This window comes from Geotrypetes seraphini, chromosome 17, assembly GCF_902459505.1.
Source record: "Geotrypetes seraphini chromosome 17, aGeoSer1.1, whole genome shotgun sequence".
NCBI lineage: Eukaryota > Metazoa > Chordata > Amphibia > Gymnophiona > Dermophiidae > Geotrypetes > Geotrypetes seraphini.
This window is the reverse complement of record NC_047100.1, coordinates 20,692,999-20,712,657: the sequence shown is the minus strand read 5'-3', so window position 1 is coordinate 20,712,657 and position 19,659 is coordinate 20,692,999. Positions and strand designations below refer to the sequence as shown.

At 40.3% G+C, this 19,659-nt stretch overlaps 1 protein-coding gene across 3 annotated transcripts in view; it reads right to left on the bottom strand.

Annotated features, from left to right (window-relative positions):
• Positions 1-16,752: 16,752 nt before the first annotated feature.
• PTPRG (protein tyrosine phosphatase receptor type G) overlaps positions 16,753-19,659 on the bottom strand; it is a 720,636-nt gene continuing 717,729 nt past the window's right edge. For all 3 annotated transcript variants that reach the window (XM_033925773.1, XM_033925774.1, XM_033925772.1), the window contains one exon: positions 16,753-17,721. In XM_033925773.1, coding sequence (XP_033781664.1) covers positions 17,575-17,721 — 147 coding nt within the window. In that variant the 3' untranslated portion in view covers positions 16,753-17,574. The remainder of the gene's footprint in view (positions 17,722-19,659) is intronic.

The window sequence follows — 19,659 nt, the reverse complement described above, 5'->3', positions numbered from 1 at the left end:
TGGTAGCACTATAGAATTGATTCCTGAACGTAGTACGAATAGATTGCGAATTGGGGGGAGTCTTTAGGGTCATAACGGCACTTCACATCTTTCTGTGGGCAAAACTGTCTTTTCTATTTCTAGGATGCCAGGGACTGCAAGTTTCAGATCTTCTCGCACAGATTTCTCAGGTCATCTTCTCGTGGCTCCTGCTAGACAGTCCCTCAAACTGGCAGAAAGAACTGTGTAGCTCCTTCTAACCAGGGACAAGTTACCTATTCTCCCAATCCCACAGAGTAGCAAATGCTGTGTGACTGTTGGAATCATCCCTGAAGCTCTCTTTAGGGATGTGAGCTTTATCTGATAACAATTAGGGTGCAGATTGTTTCCCATGGGATCATGGAGTTAGTACGGTTTTCAGAATTCCAACATACTCCATCTTACATCGCAAAGCTGGATTTTTTGTGGGAAAAGTTCCTTACTATGCCACTGCTTACCACCACCTAGTTTGTAGACAATATGGGCTCCCGCGGCTAATCCTGCTCTAATCAGTTAGTCCGAAGTAATGCCTACATATGTGCAAAAAACATCCAAAAATCAAGTGCCAAACATGGTAATTTTTGAATCGGAGAAACAACTATCTTTTTGGTTTGAAAAGCTTCGTATTTTAGATGTTTTTTTTGTGCTCTGTGCATCTTTAAGAGCCATTTTCAAACCAAAAGCATCCAAGGGAAAAATGAAAAACAAACCCCCTCAACCCAAACAACAAGCCATCGATGTGATGATGTCACATGTGCACGTGATGTCATCACATCGACATCTGTGCATTTCTGGGTGCCCTCCAGCCGCAGCCCCAAGATTAGTGCACCAAAAGGTTTGTGACACGCTGCTCTACTGGACCAACCACTAAGCTAGGCTACTCCTGCGACCTGCTTGCTGCTCTTGAGATGAATGGTCATTATTATATTGTTTATTTATTTTAAAAACTTATATTCCACTTATACCTAAGCAGATCACAGAAAAACCAAAAACCAACAAACATTATATCTGCAGCTGTTATATAGAATATGATATGTACTGTCACTTTCAACTTTTTGGGGGGGTCTTGCCTTTATCTCTCTAGTGGTCATCTGGTCCGTATGGGCATCTTTCTGGCTCTTAGTGGTCTAGCCCAAAATGTTCTTTTTTTTTGGCCTTGGATGCCTTTACAATGTTCTATTACTGCAGAAAAACATCCAAAATCGTAAGCTTGCCCTAGCCCCATCCAAGGCAAAAACAAAGAAAAATCCAACCAATGTGCAGTGAAGGGAGAACACCAGAAACAAAAAAGAAACGGCAGAGAAAAATATACAGGGTACAGGAACCTTTATTAAAAGTCAATAAAATGTTATCTTCCAAAGGATGGCTCTTGTATACATGGAGACCGGATTCAACGCGGTCCATGTTTTGGAGAAGCACTCCTTCCTCAGGGGTCAGAGTTGTTAAGTGCTTCATTAATAGGATTTTATACATTGTTGCATTCCACATTGGTTCTCTTATAATTCATTCAAAGCAGGTAATGCTCCTGTTGGACTGTCGCTCAGTATAAAAACTTTTGCTCTGCAGTTTCTTTTTCTTTCGGCTAGTCCCATCCAACACACCTCTCTCTTGAGTTAGACAAACTGCAGAGAAAAATTAATTTTGAAAATAGCATTAAAAAAAGTCCATCTGCAGAAATAACTCTTTCTAATAGCTCATCAAACTTACTGCAGTCCAAGCCCTTTTTTGTTGTGCTTCAAAATGATGGCCTCCATCGGCAGCTCTTACCTTGCTTCAAATAAGTGCTCATGCAGTTCAAAATTTTTGTTCAATGCCAATTGTCTTTCTTTAAAGTTTAAGGAAGTGGTAGTAAGTTTAAATGAGATGAAGGTTTTTTTTAAAGCCTGTGAGGATGTTTGCAGTAGAGCATTTTTGGCTCACTTCGTAAGGTTGCATGGGTGTGTGCTTGTGACATCAGAGGCATTTTCTTTCACATTTATATTTTTGTAGTATTTAATGGAAGATACATGGTGAATGTTGGTGTATAACTGGGAAGTCTACTGTGAACTGAATATTTTATATCTCCATTCTTTCTGTAGTTTGGTGTTTTCTTACTCTGCATATGTACAAGTAAATCCGGGTATGGTCACTTACACCTGTTCGATGGCAGATATAATTATCCATGTCTGCAAGGAAGGTGTGAATTCTGCCACTTACACTAGTATTTTTATAAAGACATATAGATAAATAAATAGATCCCTTTTAAATTAAACCCCTATCATAAAATTATCCTCTTATATCCTTTATTCAGATGTATATAGCATTGATGCAAAACTCCGCAATCATCCTGGTTAGTATGGGAGGAAGAGACTCAAACCTTTGCAATGACCATAGAACTCAATTCATTCAAAATATTTATTATCAGAACATGATCAAGGAAAATGAGACCCTTAAAATGAGATATTCAGTATTAAACACACTGTTCGGGAAAAATAGCTACACTCGAAGAGTCGCCACCATAGACGGGTTAATGCTCTCAAACTTTGTTCAACATGCTGCCTCTCTTTAATTGGCTCATTCAGAGTTTCCAGTTTCTGGTGCATCCAAGCTGCGGTAAGCTGTGGTAGTTTTCAGATTGGCGTGTGCTTTCCACACACTAACAATGCTTTTTATCTGTGGAGGTGTGTTTGAGGGTGGAGAGTAGGTATGAAAAATGCTACATCATTGTTTGGTTAGCCTGGGAACCCTTAAATCCCAATTCGATAGTCTGTCTAAAGTTAGTGTAATTCTATAATGGGCGTCTACGTTTTATAGAATCGTTGCCAATATTAGTGCCTGCTAAGCATGGTTAGGTCCATTTAGGCACACCATGTTAACGCCCAGGATTTCTTTGCCTGAAGTTAGGTGTCGACGTCGGAACCTAACGCAGTGTGCCCCAAACTTTTTAAATTGCGGCGTACTAATCTCGGGGCTGTGGCTGGAGGAGAAGCGCGGACGTCATCAGGTTGGCATCCGTGGCCAGCGAGGGGGAGGTGTTGCAGAAGGAGCAGAGGCACTGGCGAGGAGGAGAGCTGCAGGCGCTGGCTGACTGACTACGGGACTATTTGGACTATGCCTCCAGTAAGCACTCAGCTGGCGCCAGTGCTACTTCTCCTCGCTGGCATCTTCGGGCACATCTGGAATCTGGCGTGGCACGCAGTTTGTGATACACTGGCCTAACGGCACCTAATTCACAAAGAGGCACCTTACTAGAAAACACACCCACGATCCACCCCCTAACCATGCCCACTTTTTGTGTAGGCACTTTGGTCCAGGCACACATTTTTATAAAATCAATATTTTTGAGTTAGGTGCCTCCCAATCAAGTCCAATTAAAGCCAGTTTTGAGGTGTTGACTGCCAACATCGGCACTGATTAAGCCTATTCATCAATTAAGCGCTGATATCATTGCCTAACTTCAGGCAGATTTTATAGAATCAGGGCCTTACTGCCTAGGTGTTGGTAAGGGCTACTATACTAATGGCCATGCGCTAATTGGGGAAGTTAGTGCGTGGTCATTGAGGAAAGTAAAATACACTTCCCCCTCCCTATTCGCGGTTTCGATTATTTGTAGTTTTTTTCCTCAGGCCTCCCCCCTGAGAATTGCTCATTGGCATAAAAAAAAACCGGCCCTAGGACTTGGATCAGAGGTGGCAGGAGGCGAGCGGAGGGGAGGGGAACGATCGGAGCATGGACCTTACCAGTCTAGCGGTGACACGGGGCAGGAGCGATCTTCCTACACTCCTGCCCCGTGCAGAGCCGTGCTGTGAGTTCCTATGGTCTCGCGAGTCTGCAACAGGGAGTTCCTGTTGTAGTCTCATGAGACCATGGGGCAGGAGTGTAGGAAGATCGCTCCTGCCCTCCATCACCGCTAGACCACAGTTCTTCAACCGCCGGTCCGCAGAAAATTCCTTGCTCTGGTGGTGTTCGTGGAAATCTTCTGTTCCTCCCAGCCTCGGGCGATCAAGACAGGCTGCCGACATCGGGCATTCCCTCTGTCTCGCCTATGCAGAAACAGGAAGTTGAAACAAAATAGGTGGGACTCAGAGAGGGAATGCCCGACGTCGGCAGCCTATCTTGATCGCTGCCCCTGCCGAGTCACCAAAGAGGGCCCTGGGGAAGGTGCAGGTAGAAGGGAGATGGTCAGCGTGCGCGGGGAGGGGGGTCAGCGTGTGGATTGGGGCCATCAGCAGCGTCTGTGCTGAGAGTCTGCCCACGTGCAGGATGCGGCGGGTAGGGGCCTCCGGCTCGTCTTGGGCAGCAGGGCCTGCGGTGGAAAGCTGTTTTTGCCGGCTTGGAGGGGTCGCGAATGTGCAGGGCACAGCCGGAGTAAGATCATGGGGAGCCTTCAACAGTGGCTGTCTCCTCTCCTAGCAGCTCTGTACTTACCAGGGCAGTGATTCACTTCGGCAACTTCCCCTTTCCTCAGAGACGGCAACGGACCCAAGGCTGCCTAAGGAAATCACTGCTGCAGGCAAGTACTGAGAGCTGCTGGAAGGAGAGGAAGCCACTGTTGGAGGCTGGGAAGCTGCTGGATAAAGGGAGAGCTGCTACTGCACCTGGAGGGAGGTAGAAGGAGAGATGCTGCTGGGAGGGGAAGAAGGAAAGGGATGGGAAGAGAGCTATTGTTGGATAGGGGGGAGGAGGGAAGGGATAAGGAAAAAAAAGGAAGGAAACAGCTGGCAGGGAGAGGGGAAAGACAGGAATGAGAAAGTAGAAAGAGATTGATGCTGGAAAGGGGGTCAGCAGAGACACGAGAGAGGGATAGAGATCTGGTGTAGGAGAGATAAAAATGAAGAAAGCAGTGAAGCTGGAATGAATAATGTAAAAAGGAGAGAGGAGGCATAGGCTGGATGGAAAGGGGAGAGGGGCATAGAAAGAAGTCAAGATACATATGGAAGGGGAAGAGGCCAGACAGTGGATGGAACGGGCAGACGCTGGAAGGAAAAGAGTGAAAAGAAGATGAAAGCAGAGATCACAAAAGGTAGAAAAAAATCATTTTATTTCTATTTTGTCATTACAATATATCAGATTTGAAATATATATCCTGCTAGAGACATAACTGGAGACTGCAAAGCCTAACACTATTCCTGTCATGTGTGACTGCAGTATTCTGTTAGCATGATATTTCTGTGTAGCATTCTGTAATAATTTGGCTTGTTCAGTTTTCTTGATAGTAGAGGGGATGTGAAGGGGAGGGGAGACAGGGGTTTTGTTGGCACTCGGAGAAGCTGAAAGGGGACAGGTTTAGAACCAATGCTAGGAAGTTCTTTTTCACTCAGAGGGTAGTGGACACATGGAACACACTGCCGGAGGCTGTGATAGGACAGAGTACACTCCAGGGTTTTAAAGAAGGATTAGATAAATTCCTGAAAGATAGGGGGATTGAGGGATACAGATAGAGGTAGAGATGGGATATAGAGAGAGTTTAGTTAGAGACCAAGGGGATTTAAGGGTTCAGACAATGATCACCATACAGGTCATGGGCCTGATGGGCCACCGCGGGTGCGGACTGCTGGGCGCGATGGACCTCTGGTCTGACTCAGCAGAGGCAACTTCTTATGTTCTTATGGTCCTTGCTCTGAATATTTATATTTATAAAATGACAATTGTACAGAATATTGTTTCTTTTTATACTTTAATAAAATACGTTCAATATAAAATCATAACTGAGGCTTGGGCAGATGGGATCAGATGGTTTGTGGGGACCGAGCTTGCGGAGATGGGGCGGAAATGTGTTTTTTAATTTCGGTCTTAGTAGTTTGCCGGTCCACAAAATAATTATTTTATTTCTGCCGGTCCACGGGTGTAAAAAGGTTGAAAAACACTGCGCTAGACCACTAGGTAATGTCTGGGGGTGGGTCAGAGTCAGCCAAAAGTTATTTGCAAATTTTGCCTATTCGCATGCCCCTAACCCCCGCAAATAGGAAGGGAGAACTGTTCAACCATTTTACAACCATGCCAAAAGTGGCCTCAAGGCACAGGGAACCCACACGCTAGTCACAGCAAAGGCCACTTTTTAGTGTAGGGCTTCTTAACGTGGTAGGAGCCTATTCTTTTAACATCACCTGGGCACCCAGGTTCTGTCAGAGACTACTAGAGCAGTGGTTCCCAACCCTGTCCTGGAGGACCACCAGGCCAATCGGGTTTTCAGGATAGCCCTAATGAATATGCATGGCGCAGATTTGCATGCCTCTCACTTCCATTATATGCAAATCTCTCTCATGCATATTTATTGTGGATATCCTGAAAACCTGACCTGGTTCCGGCTCTCGAGGACCGGAATTGCCAACCCCTGGCCTAAACGCAGCAGGAAAAAATGCAATTTATTTTGTTAGTTATTCCCCAAATTCTAGAAACTGCTAAAATTTGCATGCACAATTTTGGTCATGTACCCAAATTATGTGCACAATTTTATTCAATAATAAGCAAATTAGCACCAATTGTCTTCTTAACAATTACACTGGCCAACACTCATTTTGGGAGAACGAGAGGGCACTCTCTAAAATTGAAAGGGGATAGATTTCATACGAACATAAGGAAGTTCTTCTTCACTCAGAGAGTGGTAGAAAACTGGAACGCTCTTCCGGAGTCTGTCATGGGGAAAACACCCTTCAGGGATTCAAGACAAAGTTAGACAAGTTCCTGCTGAACAAGAACGTGCGCTGGTAGGACTAGTCTCGGTTAGGTTGCTGGTCTTTGACCAGAGGACCACCACGTGAGCGGACTGCTGGGCATGATGGACCACTGGTCTGACCCAGCAGCGGCAATTCTTATGTTCTTTTGGTGCCTCAAATGTTAAGACCTTTTTTTCAAATGTTAAGACCTGCTGATTCCAAAAATGGCACCAGTTTTCTCTTATCTGCTCTACTTTTTGAGATATAAAACATGTGCCATAACTCTTTACTCTGCTCGCTCATTAAAAAAAAATCAATATTTAAATGTAGTATTTAAATTAATATCTTTTAAACATGAAACATATTAAAATTTAAAAGAAAAGTGGACAACATGAAAATCTACCTATTTCATACCAAAAGTTTATGATGCACACTTTACAGTCATTCGCCACACAAGAAGCTCCTTTTGTAAGACTTCCGAGAGTGGGATCTGCCAGGACAGTCCTTCATAAGATTCCAACAATAGTCTGCCGTCGTGTGTGCATCCCATCTTCCTTGGTATCTGGCTGTTATTATTTTTATGTCTTGGTGAAATTTTCACCTTGTTGTTCGCTTAACTCACTAAGGTTCTCTGGAAAGCAATCTAAGTGACTGTGCAGATAATGGACTTTGACATGTTACAGCCAAGCCTGATGAAATGAAAAAGCATATCCTCTACTAATCGTGCGTAGTTGACTGCCTTCTTGTTGCCAAGAAAGTTTTTCACAAGACCAAATAAGGACCAGGCACATGATTCAATTTCATTTATTGATGCTATGAAATGTGGATCATTTATAAGTTGTCTATCTGTGGACCATCAAAAATTCCGGCCTTCAGTTCTTCCATGGTAAGTCCAAGTAACATATGCACTATGCATTCTATGTGTGATCCGTCTTTATTCAAAGCCTATTTTCATCAGGCCTAGCTTTATATGTAGTGGTGGTAGTATAGCCCAGCTATTTACCGTAACAGGAGTTATGCTGGAACAGCATGCAGATATTCTCACATTTGGGTGGTCAACCACAGAGTCGCGGTACGGAAGGGCTTTGTGGATGACTTCACCCTCATGTGAGAATATGCTGCCTGCTTGTCTATGGATAAAGATTCTATATTGTGCTATCAAAGTTTATTATACATGCATAATTCTAGAATGCAGGCATCTGTGCCTAAATCTAGGCACAGGAATTTTCACCATGTTTTCCTTGGTGCAAATGGCTATGCCTAAATTTAGTTGTGGTTCCTGGTTGTAAGCGCCATATAGAACATTCATTTTTTTCAGAGATGATTTTCTTGGTGTCATATATAGAATTTAGCCCTAGGTGTGTAAGTTGGAGCCTCACCTGCGCCTTGCCCATCTCTGCCCTTGTGTATGCCAACTCTGGCATTTTACACAGCTGTGCAAGTTAGGAATGCCATTACAAAGCAGTGCTTAGTTGCCTTGCTGGTGCTTTTATAGGAAGACACCAAAAAGGGAGTCCAAGGAGGCCTCAATGACGAGACAATCAAGGCACAACAAAGAGTCGTGAGGATGAGATGTCAATAATTCAGCCATGGGTATAAAGTTCACAGTTCACTTAACTGATAGTGGCAGTGCGAGGACTCGACACTGACAGTGTTTCAGCATCTATGCCTTTGTCAAGAATGGCTGGTAGTTCTATCACTTAAATAGAGCATTCAATAGAGGTCAAATTTAGAAGGACACCAGAAAATTTATGTGATAGAACTACCAGCCATTCTTGACAAAGGCATAGATGCTGAAACACCGTTGGTACTATCAATAAAGTGAACTTTTTTACTTTACACCCGTGGCTGAATTATTGACATCTCGTCCTCATGACTCCTTTGTTGTGCTTTTATAGGAAGGACACACTTATGTCCATACATGCTACCATTCTATACATTTAAATGTGCAAAGGGGCATGTAAATGAAGCATCAAAATGACAGAACTGCTCTTAAGAAAATGACTATAATAATTCTTTTGTCCGGATGGGAAATCACTGAATTTCACCATTGAACCGTTGACGGATAAAGATATTACTGAAATTATGAAGTACATCAAAAACCATACTTTATTTTTTTATGTATAGCAGTACAATTTACATATTAAATAACACTAATAGAATGATTTTATATAGTTTTTAAACAGAATAAAAACAGAATTCTTCAAGTTACCAAATTAAAAGAAAAAGACACCACATTTTTCAGATGGGTCAATGAAAAACATAATCAGTGGCTGGCTAGGTCTACTCTTATTGCACATACTGACAACAGAAGAAAAGAAATTTCCAACATTCACAATCACTGCCCCAAAGAAAGAACATGTTGAATTCTTCTGGAATGTGATGATAGTCACTACTTCAGTAACACAGAGGTTTTGTATTCACATATCCACCACAAAAACTATGAAGGAGTTGAAACTAGAAAAAAATTAGCTTTATATGAAAATATAAAATTCTATGATTATATACCATAGATACAAAGTTCTCAGAAGATGCTTATCAAAGCAACAAAATATTTACATTTTTTAATGGTTTTCTTTCTGTTGCTATTTAAAAATGCAAGACATGAGTTGTGGGTAAATATGAAGGTTTAGAAACAAAATGGCTGTTTGCTAGTTTCAAATGTTCTAACAAAATCAAAACAAAAAAGTCACTACCCCAAATGTTGGAGAGTTTTGATATAAAATTGAAAATCTCCTTTTCTGGAGATTTTATTCTTAAAACTCAAGCTAGTTTTCTTTTATAGAAAATGTTTCCCTTTGCAAATATCTAACAAAAATACAAAAAAACAGCTCAAGAGATAGGATATCTCATCCAGCACAATTTCTGCTTTCTAATTTTAGCATGGCTCGGGGGGGAAAAAAACCAACACAACTCATCCTTTCATCTAGCTAAGATTTGCACAGTCTCTTTAATGTTATGGCATTAATGAGTACAAAGAATCCTTCAATTGTATTTTTCAAAAAAGGAAGAAAAGAAAAAAAAAACGGAGCTGCTTGAAAGATTTTTCCTTCATATAAAAAATTAAATGGCGTGATTTTGAACATAAACTCTTAGAATGGAGAAAAAAAGGTTTGGAACATTTGAAAACATGATTGCTAAATCTTTAATGCAACTCGTGCTCATTGAGGACCCCTTTTATCACTGCATTAGGGTTTTTATCACAAGTCACTGCAGTAAAAGCTCCAATGCTCTTAGGAATTATATGAGCATTGGAGCTTCTACTGCAGCGGCATGACATAGAGCCCTTACGCGGCTTGATAAAAGGGGACCCAATTTTTTTTTTATCTTTACATTAGTGTTTTTGCTGTGAATTAGTAATCCATATCTTTGGTAAAATTTTGATGTCTTCATTTTAAAACGGGTAACATATATAACACAGGGGAAATAGAAGAAGGCAGATGGACTTAAACACCAAAAACCTGATATTTCAATATTTTGTTCTGAGATTGCAGTCAAAAGGTTGGAAATTTTTCTAAGTATTTAAAAATTCACCCTGCTCTTATTTTACCACCTGAAAAGGCTGCTCTTATTTTACCACCTGAAAAGGTCCTTCATTACATCAAAATGCTGAAGCCCTCCCCACTCAGAAAAATACACAAATGAACCTTAACCTTGGACAGTTTTGAAATTTCATAGCAAAAACAGGCATATTTTATTTTTTTTTTTAAATCGGGAAGTGCTCTGCTGCTGTTTAAGATTATGAATCACTTTACTGCTTAAATTTAGAACATGGCTGTTTTCAGAAGGAAATAGATTTCATTCAACCAACAATATTCTACTTAATTGTTGGTCTTAATCTGCAGGGTTGGGGGCCTGATTTACTAAGGCCTCTTATTTCAAAAGCACCTCCATGTGTAAATAGCAGCATTTAAATGTGTACATCATATACATATGAACATGGTACTTTGGGAAAGATGCTATTTACATGTGGAGATCCACATGCCTGAAAACATAACCTATTCAGCAAGGCATTTGGGGACCAGATGGCTCTCAATAATCCAAAACTTCAAATTCACAGATCCATACTATATTATTTGTTATATCCTTTTGCATTTTTATTTTTATTTTTTTTTTAAATCAGATGCCTTTTGCCTTCTCTTATATTTACGAATGTTGCATGAATGATAGCTTCCTACCTTATTTTGGATTTCCTCTTCAATTTCTTTCTTTTTATTGACTTTATTATGTAAACCACTCTGTGATGTTTGCAGTAAGGGTGGTATATTAAATGAAATAATAAACCTTAAACCACACCACACAGAGGTTTGTGGTGGGATATGGTTTGGGAGGGGCTTTGATGCAGCAAAAATCTATACACATATTCTCTATTTCACAAAAGGAATTTGTTTATGGGGAAAAATTTACATGTTGGTTTTATGCCAGCTTAGACCCACAAATAGATGTTTTAAAAGTGCTCATTTTCAGCCAGGGCTTTGCACGAGGGATGAAGGGAGCCATGTTCTCTATTGTGTCTTTCCACCTCCAAAATGAAACCAAATTACAATTTATAGGCCCACAGGTTTAATTGGTGGCACTTACCTACACATGTAAATGTGGAAAATAGGTCAGTTACCCAGAGAAGTGAGCCAATGCTGCACTCTCACATGGAGGCTGCCAGGTCCATATCATTCAGTTTATCCATGTGTATATTTCTAAAATGGCTATTCTGGCATTCATATAGCAAAGCACTCATGGAGTTGAGCACACACTAACTTGGACATCTCAATTTCCATGTCTACATTCTATGTAAAATAGGCCTTCAAGGCCTTTCCCCTATTCTTTTTAAATGAGACAAACAGCTAGAGTTAATAATGCATGAAATCATTTAACATAAGAAATGAAATCTAGTTACTAATAACATATGCTAATAGAGTAGGTTTGTAACTAGCTGGTAATCTAGCCTCTCAGTTTGTTTCTCTACAGGGGTGTCAAAGTCCCTCCTTGAGGGCTGCAATCCAGTCAGGTTTTCAGGATTTCCCCAAAGAATATGCATGAGATCTATTTGCACGCACTGTTTTCCTTGTATGCTAATAGATCTTATGCATATTAATTGGAGAAATCCTGAAAACCCAACTGGATTGTGGCCCTCGAGGAGGGAGTTTGACACCTCTGCTCTAAGAAATGTGCCAAATTCAGCTCCTGTTCTTAATTTCATTTTGGCTAATAGGCAATACAAGAAACTAGGATGATTTGCAAGTGACAGTTTTACTTTTTGGCTGACTTCTTTTCTACACTTAGGGGGATACATGGGGCTACCATTACGCTGGGTTATTTTTACTGCTCCTTCTAAGCTGTGCAAGAGTCCTCCACCCTACAGCTCTGCCAGTGGGAGGCGCTGCTTCACTACCTCATTTTCAACAAGCTTTGCAGGAGACCAGGGAACCTGCCCGTCTCTATTGATTGAAAACACAGCAGTAAAGCACCACTTGTAGCAAAGCAGTTGGAGGCCTCTTACTCAGCTTACAGGGGGGGTTATTTTACTGTTATTAGTAACTAGGTCCCATTGCAAAAAATGGGATCCATGCTTAAACAGCACAATTTGTGGTAAAATAGCCCATCTTAAAAGTAGATCACGTTGTTAACTTTTCCCTCTAGAATTTGAGAGTACTATTAAATCCTAATTGGGTTAAGGTATGATCAGATCTGAATGAATCCACAAAACTCTAAAATACTTCACAGGGGATTTTAAATCTGAACCTGACACCCCAATTAGAATAAGTGTATGGAACAGACCTGGTTCAATGCCTTCACAGAACCACTTTAAGAGAGCATACTTAAGGGGAACTGAGTTTATTCCACACACTGCGTCACACCTAGGGTTGTCAGATTTTACTATAGCCAAATCTAATTCAATTAGGGAATCATTTACTAATAGCACATGCTAACACTGTTAACATGCACTATTTACTGTAGGGCCCATACCGAATGTGTATTAATGGCATTAGCAACATGTGATTAGTAAATTATCCCCTACCTATTTATTTTGGATTGCGCACGTGTTGAAATTCCCTAGTTGACAACTTAATCATATTATATTTTTGCACAGTAAAAGTGTAAAAACATTTTTCTGGGCTAGTATTGGCAAGTAAACTGGACAACTGTATAGACTTGAATAAGGATATATATATCAGACATTAATAACATAAGACAGAAATCTTTCATCACTTTAAAGGAGCTTGAGTCTGTAGATAGGAGCAGTTCTGAACATGTAGAGCCCTTCAATATCCAACATTTATGTTTGGATTGGATCCTAGGGATATTGCGTTATAAAACAGGATAAATAAATTTGAAACTTATTCAAGAATAATTCATAGGCTGCCGTATAGATGTATTAAATGACTCAATAGTGACGTGAAAGGGGGTGGGGGCAAGACATATGATTTGACATAGCTGTTTATGAATGAAAACTGGTGTAAATAATAATTCATATCCATACTGACTTCTTAACCCTACACATTTCCAATGTTGTAGGTAGCTATTTTAATATCCAACTGGAAAAATTCCATAAAAGGAATCATAAAATGTCTGAGTAAGCTACTTCCCCCATGATCTAAGCTCTATGAATGGTTGAACAGTCAAAGACAATGAAGGTCATTCAAACAAATTAAAGATGTTTTTTATACTAAGACATACTATACATAGACATTGAACCCTGTTCCCCTTTGTAAATACAACTTCTGAGAAGTGGGGTGAGCATTAAAAAAATCGGTACAAGAGCAGAAAAGCAATCCAGAGTTACAGTGCCACATCCATTGTCCTTTTCATTTGTAAAGCCATGTTGAAAATCAAAAGCAATGCATTAAGAAATGGACAATTTTAAATACCCCCCCCCCATTCTTTTGATAATTCTTAAACTAGTATGTTATTGACAGCATTTAAATTTGTTTTTAAGGATGTGGAATATATTTTAAGTAATGAATGCAGTTTGTCTAAGCAATTCATAAAATTTGCGCTTAAAGAAGTTGTGCCACTAGGTAGACTTGAGTGTCTCCCCAGGATGGGGGCAGAAAAGCATCATGCAATCTCTTCACTGTCATGTCCAGCATGCTTTTTCCCCCTGCTGCTCCTACCATTGCATCTCTTCCCAGTCTGCTTCAAAAGTACTCTATGATGGGCAAAGAGTACAGGTTTGAGTACAGGTTCACCATCTTTAAGGGAAGTTCATTAGGGGAGGATGGGATGCAGGGGTCTGAGGTAAGGAAAGAAAGAGATGATGTACTGGACCTGGCTGGGGGATAGTGCGAGATGGAATACTGGATCCACAAAGAGGAATGTAGGAAGGGAAAGGAGAGAGATGCAGATGGGTAAGGAAAGGGAGGGGAAGAGGAGACACTGATGACTGTGAGTTGCCCCCCGGGAGAACACAAGACTGAAGATTCACCTAGTGTGTAAGATACCCTTGAGCTGGACCCCAAAGCAGTTTATGAATGTCTAATTTTATCTAGTTGGATATCAAATCATCTACTTTGTATGGTTAAATTTTGCATTTACCACACAGTAATTGCCGGGGATGTTCCTAACATCCATGCAGTTGCCACAAAGATTAAAAAACCTCTTCTATGCAGTAAGTGCAGCAGTGACAGAAAATAATATAAGATCTTAAGAACAGACATACTGGGTCAAACCAATGGTCCATCTAGCCCAGTATACTGCTTCTAACAGTGGCCAATCCAGGTCACAAGTACTTGGTAGAAACCCATATAGTAGCAACATTCCATACAGAATCCCAAAGAATAGCAAGATTCTAAAATCCCAGAGTAAGTAGCAACATTCTTTGCTTCTGGTCCTAGGGCAAGTAATGGCTTCCTCTATGGCTGTCTAAATAGCAGACTATGGACTTTTCCTATAGAAACTTGCCCAAACCTTTTTAAACTCAATTGCTCTGAGATTCATTGCTGGCAATGAATCTCAGAGCTTAACTATTTGTTTTGTGAAAAATATTTGTTTTAAAAAATATTTTCATGTAACTTCCTTGAGTATCCTCTAGTATTTGTAATTTTTGGAAGAGTACAAAAATCAATTCACATTTGCTCATTCTACATCACTGAGGATTTTGTAGACCTCAATCATAGTTCCCCCAGGCCATCTCTTTTCCAAGCTGAAGAACCCTAGCCTTTCCTCATATGAGAGGAGTTCCATCACCTTTATCATTCTGGTTGCTGTTCTTGAATCTGTGCTAATTCCACTATAACTTTTTTCCAAATACAGTGAATAGAACTGAAAGCAATGTTTTATGTTTCTTATTATTTGCAGCCAAAAATGCAAACAGGATGCTAGGGATTAAGTGTACTGTCTACAGTGACATCTAGATCATCTTCTTGGGTGCTGACTTGCAGGATCAGGTAACTATAATTTGGATTATTTTTCCCAAATGTGCATCACATTGAATTTGTCCACATTCAATTTTAAACTGCCACTTGGATGCACAATCTTCCAGTTTCCTATTTCCTGTAATGTGAATAGTTTTATGTTATCTGCAAGTTGCTGTATACTAAATGCAAGGTTTATACCTATTCCTCACCAACTTCCCTCCCCATTCCATATCTGCTGTTAGCATATGAATTATTGCATGCTGTCATGTCAAATGCACTAACTGCTTACCACACCATAGTAAAAAATAGAAATGAATTCATTCACCTAGACTAAAATATTTGTCTGCCACCAAAATTACTCCTGTAGTCTGTAATATAGAACTGGCTGTGTAGAAGTCTCTGTACCAACAAAAATAATCTTTGAAAAAAACTCTTAGCTCTCATAATGTTAAACCTCGGAGTCAGCAATGTACTTATCTGTCAACTCATAAACCAAACTTAATGACACTTTTCTGTCAGCAAAAACCAAATGCTTTCTAATGGTAATGGATAACTGCTAGACATCTTTGTTTTCAATAAATCTATTGATGCCATGAACAGCAGGAAATACAGTGCTGCCAGATTTTAAGGCATGTAGAAATTAAAAAAAAAAAAAAAAGCTGCACTTCTATGCAATACTGTATATACTTGAATATAAACCAGGGTAACATTTTCTCCCCCCCAAAAAGGGGAAGAAAAGGTTTACTCAAAGATATACCAAACTCAAACAGTCTTGCAAAGTTACTGTGGGAGTGAATGGCCTAGAGGTTAGAGCCTGTTATCTCGAGTCGAATCTAAGTGAGTGGTGTCTCTCCTAAACATAGAAACAGGAATAGACGGCAGATAAAGGCCACGGCCCATCTAGTTTGCCCACCCCAATGACCCTCCCCTACCTTTCTCTGTGAATAGATCCCACATTTGGCCTTAAAATCAGGCACGCTGCTGGCCTCAATAACCTGAAGTGGAAGACTATTCCAGCGATCAACCACCCTTTCAGTGAAAAAGAATTTCCTGGTGTCTCCGTGCAGTTTCCCACCCCTCCTAGCTTCTGATCTTCATCATAATCCAGAAGGACAGTACCCTCAGAAAATCTATTTACTTCTATACTAGTCCTGGATGTCTCTTAGAAGCAGTTCTGGCCTGAGGGACACCATAAAGTTTAAATTTTTCATTTTTTACAACAGAAATTGAGAGGTTTTTAAAAAAATTAGTATTAGCCCTTCTCTCCATGGGCTCAGTTTCTAAATAAAAATGATGCCTATCCAGATAAGTATTATAACCAGTTGGCACATACCGGCTTTTAGTAATTTCAAAATGAAGTAATGTCCACCTCTACGGTAGATGATCACATTTTTTCCAGCTTGATTAGCTTGGCGTAAGATAAGGTGAACAAAGGAACTTTAGAAGTAGTTTGTTAGCAGTTTACCTCCCTGTTCAAAAGAATAGGAACTTAAGTTGAATTTAGTTTCAGACTTTTAAAACCACATGCCTATAAATATGGTGTCTAATTATTAGGTTAAAAATGTCATTTTGCAGGCCACAAATAGGTGGAAAACCCAACATATTGCTCAATGTTTTGCAAGGAGAAGCAAATTAAATATTTAACAGCTTAGCTGTATACAATGTTGCTACTTTTGTGTTTCTCCAAATGGATTTGATTTGGGGCTATAATAATTTTCATTATACCAAAATACGATGCAGATAAATGAAGTTAAAAACACAGTTTATTTTCCCAGTATGGCAGTTTTCAAATATATGAAGGGGAGTTAATAGATAAGGAGACTAAGTACAGCATCAAAACTGTAAAAATTTGTCTTATTTATTAACACCCCCTTATAAAATACTATATTAGCTTATAAAATAAAAGATTGGGGACATCATCCCAGACTGGGCATCCTGCAAGCATGAAGTATTTTACAGACTTACGGAATGTGACTCCAAAATTCTGAAAGACGTTCCGTTTGATGATGTTTTTATGCCTCTAAGAACGCAAACAGAAAGCAAAGAACAACTCTTGCCTCGTTTCCCCACTTTGCACTGTACTAGTAAACACCTGTTACATTTTGTATTAATAATAATAATGAACATTAGAAATAAAGAAAAAGCTATAGGCTGCTATAGTGTTTCTTATACCAAAAAAATACATATCTGTTTTAGCATTCAAGATTTAAGATTCAAACAAAACTTGATTGCATTTAACCAAAAAGAGTCACATGTGTCGGACGTTGTCATGGAACATCCCTTCAGGGTATGCATTTGTATTAGAACATTATAGGCAGTAACACTGATCATATAGTGCAAACTAGATAAACTTGTGTTTCACTGTGTGAAATAAACAGAGGTGCAAATGCTCAGTAGGATACCATTAAGACATAAAATGGCAAAAAATAAATATCAAAACTTTTTATCAGTGTAAAAAAGTAATTGGGTTATTGTATAACCTAGAGTCAGGCAAAAAAGGCCTCCAAAAAGTTCACTCAGTCTTGAGAAGTTTGTACAAAGTAAGTGCCTTTTTTTCAAGGTTTCAGTTAAACAAGAGATTCCATGCTTTCGGCTGGATCCGATTCGTCGGCAACCACTACAGTGCCATTTTTGTCCAGCGTCATGGGGCTGTTTCCATTTTCTTTACTGCTAACCAAGCTGAGCATTGCTTTGTAGAGAAACTGGTACTGTTCCTGAAAGATAAAGTATAGTGATATCACTGAAAGTACATTGCCTTGTGCAAGTAACTTAGATAAAAATTTTATATCTGGGTGCCTCTATTTAGGCGTCCCAAGGCTACTCAGTAGGAGCATATTCCATTAAGGTACCTGGCGCTGCCACCCCCACTGAGCATCAGTAGGCCCTTCCTGCCTAGCTTCTCTTTGGAGGCAGGAAAGAACCCACTCTTCTCTGCCTACTGCTGCCACCGAGACTGTCAAGGGGGGGTCCCAGCAGCCATATTGTAATTGAAGATTGCTCTCACTTATGCCAGTGCCAATTAATATGGCTGCCAGGACTGCCAGCGGCATTCTCATGAGACTACAGTGAGAAGTCTTGGCAGCGGTAATGGGGTAATGGGCAGAGCAGTGGGGGGGGGGGGGAGGAGACTAACGTTCTTTCCTGCCCCTGAAGTTGCGTCAGAGGAGAAGCTTCCGCCCACAGATGCACGCGACTTCAAGCAGGCTCTGGAGGCTTCAACTAGTTACTCTGTAAACTCAAAACTTGTCGCAAAGGTGAGGGAGATGCTCAGACTGCACGAGAGGTGCTGAACGGGCAGTGGAAAGGAACAGATGTTGAAAAGAAATGGGGAAGAGAGAGTGGGGAGAAGACGCTGAAGGAAAATGAGGAACAGAGAGAAGACGCTGGAAGGGAAGAAGACAGAGATACCAGACTATGGGGGGAGCGGAGAGAAGAAGACGGGTGCCAGACCAATGGGGGGAGGGGGGTGAAGGGAGAGGCACAGTAACAGAGTAAATGGAAGACACAGAAGACAGCCAGTGGATGGAAGGAATAGAATGAGAAGATGAGTAAAGCAGAAACCAGACAACAAAGGTAGAAAAAAATTTCTATTTATTTTCTTTAGGATAAAGTAGTATATTAGTTGTATTGATAAAAATTTATAAACAAAGCCCTGCCAGCTGAACATCTCTTTCTCTAGTTCAGCAGCCAGAACTTTGATTTATAAGGAAGGAATAAGCTAAATATTGCAGTACTGAGGCTTGTATGGATGCTGTGGAGTAGTTGTGGGGATGGGGTGGGGACAGCGCTCACGGGGATGGGGACAGGGCGGGGACAGTGGTCGCGGAGATAGGGACACATTTTTCCCCTGTGTCATTCTCTAATGTCAATCTCCTACATGCACTTTAGAAAGCTCCTCTTCCTCAAACAGGATGACCAACCTTAAATTTTTCCATGAATAGACTCCCCACCCACTGACTATTTCACGTTGCTGCTCTAAGACTATAAACATTCCTACCTATGTATTTATCTCCCTTTATGCAATTTATACAATTTTCAGTTCTTTCTCCATTGCTGTAGCACGTTGATTCTCAGCCACTTTTCCTGTAAACTGCCTTAAACCGGATTTTGCAGTATATAAAAGATTTATGTTATATTAAGATATGCAACATGTTGAACACCCCTGCGGGAGTAAGTAGAATGAGTAAAGATTCAGTGCAAAAACCATACAGAATCATGCATTTGGCATGTGGAAATCCAAGGGATGAGATACCAAGTTACATCAACCAGAAGACGTGGAAATGATAATTTTTGATAGTCTCAAGGTAGCAAACCCATGTGATAAGGTGGTGGACGGAAGCAGATAAATGCTAGGTTTTCTAGGGAGAGGAATAACCAGTAGGAAAAAAGGAGACCATAATGTCTTTGCAAGGTCATTTTTAAAACCTCATCTATGGTATATGTCCAGTTCTGGAGGCTGTATATCAAAAAAGAGACAACAAAAACTAAGGAATCCAAAGAAACACATACAAACATTTTAGTAGTTTAACTTGCTAAGCCACTTTGTAGTACATCACAATCAATATACAAATGAAAAGATAAAGATAGTTACAATCATCAGAAAGCTTGAAAGAAATGAAAGCTCAAAAGTAGAAGGAAAAAGAAGAAACTCC